The sequence below is a fragment of the Corticium candelabrum genome, chromosome 8 (assembly GCF_963422355.1).
Source record: "Corticium candelabrum chromosome 8, ooCorCand1.1, whole genome shotgun sequence".
Lineage (NCBI taxonomy): Eukaryota > Metazoa > Porifera > Homoscleromorpha > Homosclerophorida > Plakinidae > Corticium > Corticium candelabrum.
Window position 1 is genome coordinate 2334666 of NC_085092.1, and position 8830 is coordinate 2343495.

Here is an 8830-nt window from a genome sequence, read left to right on the forward strand (position 1 = left end):
GACCATTTCGCTTACTGCACCGGTACCACGACACAAACCAGTAAAACAAAGGCTAAAGTCTGGAACATAATACTGGACATAGGAGGGAGAGGTTTGAAAGCCAAAATCGACACAGGTGCAACGTGCAACATACTGCCATTCACTGCTTACCGCGTCCTCTGTGCTAGCCCTCCCACGCCAACAGAAGTTCAGCTAACAGCATACGGAGGAACAAAATTAGATGTCTGTGGGAAAACAACCATGGAGGCAACATTTCAAGGAGTCACCCGCAGGATGGAATTCATCATAGTACGAGAGAACGTGGAGACGCTCATAGGATTGCCTTCCATCACTGACTTGGGACTAATACAACAGACCCTAGCAGTGGATGCAACAGGGGACACACCCACAGCTATATCAGAGTTCAAAGATGTCTTTAAAGGACTGGGACGACTACCAGGAGAGTACAGCATCAAACTAAAGACAAATGCACAACCAGTCATCCAACCAGCTAGAAGAGTTCCATTTAGGTACAGACAGGAACTGAAGTCACAACTGGATGAAATGGAGAAACAAGGCATCATAGCCAAAGTAACAGAGGCTACTAATTGGGTCAGTCCCATAGTCCTTGTAACAAAGCCAGGTAAAGACAAACCAAGGATATGCATTGATCCAGGAGCGTTGAACAAGGCTATACAAAGGGAGCACTATCAATTGAAAACACCCGAAGAGATATTCGGCACGTTGGCAGGCTCACAATATTTCTCAACCCTAGATGCTACATCTGGTTTTCTACAGATTGCCCTAGACAAGGAAAGTAGCTACTTGACAACAGTGGCAACTCCTTTTGGGCGCTACCGGTATTGCCGACTACCTTTCGGAATCAGCTCTGCCCCAGAAGTGTTTCACAGAATAGTGACAGAATCCTTTGCAGACATACCTGGGGTACACACCTATGTGGATGACATCCTTGTATCAGGCTGTAGCGTAGAGGAGCACGACAAACGCCTTCAGATGGTCCTCGAAAGGTGTAGGGAGCTGAACCTTAGACTCAACCGATCCAAATGCCAGTTCAGAAAGACTGAATTAAAGTATCTGGGACATGTGCTTACATCAGAAGGGATAAAACCTGACCCAGAAAAAGTCGAGGCCATTGAGCAATTCCCAAAGCCACAGTCCAAGACAGATGTTTCAAGACTCCTGGGCCTGGTTACATATTTGTCGAAATTTTGTCCTACTTTGGCTGAGACAGCCAGCCCACTGCGACAGCTAACACAGCAGGAGACTGCATGGGTGTGGGACTCCGTTCACGACCGCACCCTACAGCATGTGAAAGATCTAGTGACAAAGGCCCCAGTACTACGACTTTTTGATCCAGCATTACCAGTGAGACTAACTGTGGACGCATCACAACATGGGTTGGGAGCAGCTGTTATTCAAGAGGGGCACCCAGTAGAATACGCGTCAAGAACAATGTCCAGCATACAACAGAAATATGCACAAATAGAGAAGGAAATGCTTGCCATCCAGTTTGGACTAACAAGATTCCATCAGTATGTGTATGGACAAGATGTCATAGTGGAGACTGACCACAAGCCACTACTTGGAATACTGAAAAAGCCCCTTGCTGAAGTCAGTCCTAGGCTTCAGAGAATGCGCCTACGATGTCTCAAATACAACTACACGCTAGAGCACCATTCCGGGAAAGAAATGGTCCTGGCCGATTCTCTGAGCAGAATGCCATCTACAACACCCTATACAGACTATGATGAACTAACAGAAGAGCAAATCGACTCCGTCACAGAGCAAATCATTCCCACACCACTTGGACGTGAAAGATGTACGGAAGCGACCAGACAAGACCCTACAATGCAGGCACTCATCACTTACATACACACAGGATGGCCACCTACAAGGAGGAGTGTCCCGGGTCCAATCAAACCGTACTGGAATGTGAGACACGACCTAACAGAGAAAGACGGCATTGTCCTCAAAGGAAGCCAAGCTGTCGTCCCTGTGACAATGCGCAAAACGGTGATGAACAGTATACATGAGGGACACTATGGAATAGTGAAGTGTATAGAAAGGGCCAAGACGTCAGTGTACTGGCCTGGCTACACCAATGAAATACATGACATGGTAGCGAGTTGCAGCAAATGCCAAGAAAATCGAAGCCAGAACCCAAAGCCAGACACTAAACCTCATGATGTTCCACACTACCCCTACCAGAAAGTGGGAACAGACTTGTTTGAACTACAAGGGGAACATTACCTACTTACCATCGATTACTACAGCAAATGGGTGACCATAGATCACCTCCAGTCAACGAAAGCAGCTGATGTGATAACTATCCTAGACAAGCATTTTGCCAATTTTGGAATACCAGAAACAATATTCTCGGACAACGGGCCACAATACGCCAACGAAGAATTTCGCAAGTTCTCCAGGAAGCTGGGATTTCAACACACCACATCCAGTCCAGGCTACCCAGCCAGCAACGGCCAAGCGGAAAGAGGTGTCCAAACAGTCAAGAAAATGATGGCCAAGATGTTGGAGGAGGGCCGTACAATCAATGACGCTCTAAGAGTCCTTAGGAACACACCAATAGGAGGAGACCTGCCTACTCCTGCCATCCTGCTACAGGGGAGACACCTCCGAACCCAACTAACAATAAATACTGAGACTCTGGTTCCACATAACATGGATGCAGACAAGACCAGACAAAAACTAATCGCCCACCAATCCCAATATGCGTTCTATGGAGCCACAGGAAACACAACGAACTCACCTCTGCTTCCTGATGAAAGCGTAAGGACAATGAGAGGAAAAAAATGGGTACCAGCAAAAGTCATTGGACACCACACAGAGCCCCAATCCTACATCCTCAGACTAGCAAATGGACGGACAGTGAGAAGAACTAGAACACACATAAACAGGACAACAGAAGTGTGGGATGACAACACAATGTTCGCTAAGTACACTCCGACGGGACAACAAACAAACACCAGCCTGTCAGAAGGACAACCACCAAATCAACCTGAAGAGACAAACGTACTGCCAGACACGGAGATCAGATCTCCGAATACAGAAAGCCCTCCAAAATCTGCCAAGTCCCCAACTGCACCTGCAAGTCAACCTGCAGTCAAAACAACAAGGCTGGGGAGGATCTCAAGACCACCACGACGCCTACTGGAGGACTACACTACGTAATTAGCAACCATTGCTTGACACTGCACTTTTGAGTTGAAGCCACCCAGAGACAGATAGATGACATGTAATGTAATTAGATTCACTATCCCGTATGTGTAATCGGAAATAGACCAGAACGATTCTGACTGTCACGAAGTGCACAGCTGTAACCGTTATCTTACAAACGTCATCGACGTGTTTAGCAAGTACGCGTGGTCAATTCCTCTACGCGATGAAACGGGGAAAGTTATCATAGAAGCTTTGGATACGATCAACAAGAGGCTTAGGTAGTTGTGAGTAGATTGTGGTGGTGAGTTTTACTATAGGACCATTGATCGCTAGTCAGAAGAAAATAATATCCACAGGTATTCAACCTACAATGAAGGTAAAGTGGTGGTGGTAGAAAGATTTAATCAAATCCTGAAAACGAGGATGTGGAAATACTTTTCGGCCAACGACACTTATAGGTATATTGACGTTTTAGATAACTCTTGTTGAAACACTACAATTCCTCATACGACAGAACTATAGGAATGACGCCCACAAAAGCCAGAAAAAACGAACCCATCGTTTGGAATCATCTGTATGGTGATGAAGTATTCGTAAAAAAACTCAAAATTCAAAATTGGTGATCGTGTTCGTATTGCTAAGAAGAAGACCACCTTTGAAAAGGGATACACACCCAATTGGTCCAAAGAAGTCTTCAAGATCGTCGAAATACAGAACACCAACCCGGTGACCTACAGAATGAAAGACTGGAACGGAGAGAATATAGAGGGCTCCTTCAGAATTACAAAAAGACGTCCCAAGGCGTGTTTCGTATCGAGAACGTGATACAGAGAAAGGGTCGACGAGCGTTGGTCACATGGAAAGGATATTCCAAGACTTTCAACAGTTTGGTAGACAACCTTACCACCCTTGGATAAGATCTCCAATAGTGTTTCATAGTTTCCCGTAGATGATTAGAGTCTTTAGGGTGATGGGTGTACATTGTCGGGTTTGCTCTGGAAGACCCATTTGTGTGAATATCTTGCAAGGATAGAATAAAATCCGATTTGATAAGTTTTCTTTGGTGGAGACTATACCATATTTTCTCTATCTGTCAAACTTTTATCGCGACCGTTCTCTCATCCTCGGTGAGATCGAAGTGTTACAATTGGTTCCTGATGTGGTGTTTGAGATTGTACTTGGATTGTTTGACGTAGTGAGTGTCCAAGAGCCTTCGGCGTGCACAGAAGACGACGTAGTTCGACTCGCGGTGAATGAGTAAATTAGTATTACGGACTATATGTGTATACACTCATGCACATAAGCGCACAAGCTCTTCAACACCACGTAGATAACAGTCAATAATTATAACGGTAAGGACCAATTCTCTCTGTCCCTTCTGTCTGTTGTGCTTATGCCCTTCGCACGGACTTCTCCGCCTGATTCTTCCTCTCTCCTCTCCTCTTTCTCTCTTCTCTCCTCTCCTCTCTCACTCTCGCGCACACTCTCGCAGACTGGCAACTGCAACTCCAATTGACTGCTTCTAAACATATCTTTAGCTCCTTTCCTGAATCCTTAGTCCTTCCCAAACTCCATATATATATGTGTAGAGACGTGACACCGCTTTCGGGCGTTATACGTCGTAGATATGCTACCACATTCCACGCATACGTATTCCCATTCATACACCTTTTTAAATTTTGCACCACACTCACAATTTTTTTAGGTATGCGCTCGATCCATTCCAATTTCTTCGGAGGATGGAGAGCGCAATACCAACACTCGTCGTCGTAGTGGATGGTGGTCCGATAATGAGGATGTTGAGTAACCTCTCGTTCGCGGCAAGTACCGATGCCGTACCAATCGTCTACTTTGCACATACACAACATTCTATGTTTATAGGCTTATGCTCTTATAAGATTTTATCGAATAGGGCGCAATATTTTTATATAACCGTTTGTATAGCCATGGAGACACTCGAATACCTCTTGCATTTGTATGACGAAAGTGACATTAGTGCGGTGGCTCTCGATAGTGCATTGTGCGTTTTGAATCCACCCACTAAGGAGCTCACGTACCTCTTACAACTATGCGACCAGGAGCATATCTGTGGTACCGCACTTGGCTATGCATTGCGCGTTCTGGCATCGAAGATGCTGAAATTCCTCTTAGAACTACACGAGCATGATAGAATCGGTGATGAGGCGCTCGACTCGGCATTGCATGTTCTGAGACCTCCTGGCAATGATATGGATGAGGAGAAAACGTCGTATAAACCTAAGCAGGAAGAGGAGCCCAGATGAGATCAAAGAGGAACCGTACGACAAGCCTTGATGTATGCCGGGTTGGAGACCATCTCCCGAACCGCTAGCCAACGAACCTCGGTGTATACCATGGAAAACATTTCTCATTGACGAACCAAAACATATTTAAGAATAACCCTTCTAGAGGATTAGGAGCGTTGGTGACGATGTGGGTGAGTCTGCTCAATCTGAACCGATGGTGGCCCAGATGACACACAATTGCACGATTTCTTTGTGATTCCCCTTTTCGGCACATGTCATGGCCCATTCGAGGTCGGTGGCGCTCCATATATGAGATAGAATCGCGATCCTAAGGTGACCGTACCTGGCGGCGTGAGCTATGGGAGTGTCAAAGTCTTCAGCACCCCAATCGTGACACAAGCAAAGTATAGATTCGTGACCGTTGCTTGCAGCACACACCATAGCCTGGTCGACATCGGTGGCTCCCAATCACGACATAGTCACTGATTCACGGCCTTCTGCGGCATACGCCATAGCCAGGTCAATTTCGTGGGCGCCCCAATTGCGGCACAGACGAACTATGGATTCATGACCATCACTTGCGGCAAATGCCATAGCTCGGTCGACGTCGGTGTCTCCCCATTCGCTATATAGTCTCACTATATTTTCACGACCATCATCTGCTGCCCAGGCCATGGGTAGATCGAAATTGGTGACACCCTAATCACGACACAGGCGCATGGATGTTATCGTGACCACCTTTTACGGCCCACAATATGGCCCGGTTGAGATCGGTGGCTCCCAATTCTTGACATAAACGCACAACTTTTTTGTGACCACCTGTAGCCCATTCCATGACTTCGTCGAGATTAACCTTGACATAGTTGTAACACAATCGCACAACGTAGTCGTGACCTCCATAGGCAGCTATGTTCATAGCCTCTTGGACGTGGGTGACGCCCGAGTTGTCGGTCTAGATGCACCATAACGGCATGGCCACAAATGGCAGCCATGGTCATGACTTTATTGGAAGTAAGGGTATACTGGTCTGCAATGAAATCTCTTCCATTGGGATGCATTCGAACACACAACCAATATACTCCTAGAACTTTCTGTGTACGCACGGGAAACTCGGCAAGAGTCGAACCGTGATAACGCACCACTTGAGCAGCGGCAAGAATTTGTAGGTATCGCCATTGTATATACTATAGATCACATTAGTCTAATAGAGCGCAATTTCATCTCTCTATGTCTTTATACGAGTCTCAAGAGTGGGGTGTGCGCTCTCGACAGAGCCATGATTACCCACTGAGAGAATATAGAAAACCATATGCTAGAAACACAGATGGATGGACATCGTTAAGCAACATGGCACAATCTAGGAATACTAGACCATAAAAAATAGACATTTGTATTGGAGAGATCCAAGTGGTCCAAAGAGGACACTTTATATACTATTGCTACGTCGAAATGAATGCTAGGAGGAGGCGTGATCAACGTGGACGTAATTACCCGAGGCCCGGATTTCCGGGCCTCAAGTATAGTAGTCGTTCGATGACCGTACGACCCAACGACCGTATATATAGTTGGTTAGCGGAGAGATGCAAATGAAGCTATTCCGACCAATAGACGAGAAGTGGTGTCATTACTGACCAATAGACGAACGTGATGTCATCATGAGGCTCCACCTCGCTTTGTTTGGTAGCTGCTAACGAGAATTCGGCCATCGGGCGTCCGTCCTGTACATGGTGTTTAGTCCTTTGGTCTAAGAGTTTAGCACATACATTTGTACGTGTATGTTTCCCCAACAACAACCAGGGCGAGGTGTGTAGCTGTACCTGACTTGTAACATTTTGCTTGTTTAGTGGTTCTGCAGTCTGCCAGGGTGAATCTTGGGTGTGCGTGGCTGAGCGGCCGTGGTGTTGTTGCAACGATCACTAGTGTCGTCTTCAACAGAGATTTGGCGTTTGACGGGAATTTGCGAAGGAGAACGTGCATTGTCCAAGACAGCGTCTGTTTGTCGGACAAAGCGGCTCGGCCAACCTGTAAGTACGCTAGTGCATCTCTATTCATTTCTGTTTTACGGTATCCAAAGTCGGAGCGAACAGACGCCTACTGTCTGTTCCCCGTAAGCGTGAACTCGGAAGTGAGTAATGAAGTAGAGGTCACACCAGGTGTGCTCATTAGAGCACTAAGAGCTGCTCCAGTTGGACCATGTTATACCAATTACCTTAAATGGTTCCAGTTGCTTATCCGTTGGTCTTACAAGATAATTGGATAATAACCATTGCTCCACCCGTTTGTGTTTGATATGCACAAGTACTATTCTTCCGTTTCGTTTGTAGGAAAGGCTTAGATAATTTGATAAACAGAAATGCCAGACCTAGTGGTTTCTAACTATACCGGGATCACCGCAAAAGTCCAAAAACAGCAGAGATATTGGTGATTTTCAAAGTTCACACTTATGGGGAACAGACAGTAGCTAATCTACATGTGCACGTGCATGATTTCCCGCATTGATGTTTTGTTTTGGCTCTGGGGTCACCTCATTACAACAGTAGGCGACGTCTAGCTAGAGACGCCGCACAAACGACAAGATGCCTAGAGAAGCTGCACAAAGAACGAGACTTTTACATTCTTGTGAGCTGGAAAATCGGTGATGAGCTGCTTGTTTGGTCTCCATTTGTAACCCAGGTTTCCCACCAACAAACAGAACAATGATCACGCCCATTACTTCATCACGTAAGGCGAAGATTGCCAGCCGGCCTAGCGTCGAGGCTCTCCGACTTGTAACATTTGGCTTGTTCCATCATTTGGAAACAACTATATTTGTAACGTTCCCACATCTATGGCGTGCTACCAATGCCAAAACAATTGCTGCAGCACTAATACTCTGCACTAATATAATGAGAAAAAACATTGTGTATAATGCATTATGCATAATGCATTGTGTATAATGCTTTTTGTATAATGCTTTTTATATAAAATGCCTAGTGAATAATGCAGCACGAATACGCAGCACTAATACGCAGCACTAATACGCAGCACTAGTTTTCTGATGATGTAGACGTTTGAAAATACCAGCTTTCGGGATCAGATCAAAGCCGTCTATCTAGTCAAGATCATAGCTGATTACAATGTAGCCTACGCCTACGAGGGCACAAAGTCTCGCGTAGCCAGACCATCTCCGCCTACATCCTTCCGGCGAGACTAAGGCACAAGCAAGCGCACATATCTTGACAGTGTCGCGTTGTGACGATTAGACCTTTGCTAGAGTAGACCAGACACCAGACTTCGCACTTAGATGTTAATCTTACCTCTGTCTGCTGTAAACCCGCTGCCTCTGTCTGTAGATGACGTCGCTCTTCGTTCTTGAGTAGATGTGAGCAGCGTTCGGCAAATACGCAGTA

At 46.0% G+C, this 8830-nt stretch overlaps 1 protein-coding gene across 1 annotated transcript in view; it reads left to right on the top strand.

The window, feature by feature from the left end:
- Nucleotides 1-3345, top strand: part of LOC134183680 (uncharacterized protein K02A2.6-like) — a 4173-nt gene extending 828 nt beyond the window's left edge. The window contains exon 1 of the mRNA XM_062651265.1: nucleotides 1-3345. This exon is cut by the window's left edge and continues 828 nt beyond it. Coding sequence (XP_062507249.1) covers nucleotides 1-3189 — 3189 coding nt within the window. The 3' untranslated portion in view covers nucleotides 3190-3345.
- The last annotated feature ends 5485 nt before the right edge of the window (nucleotides 3346-8830 follow it).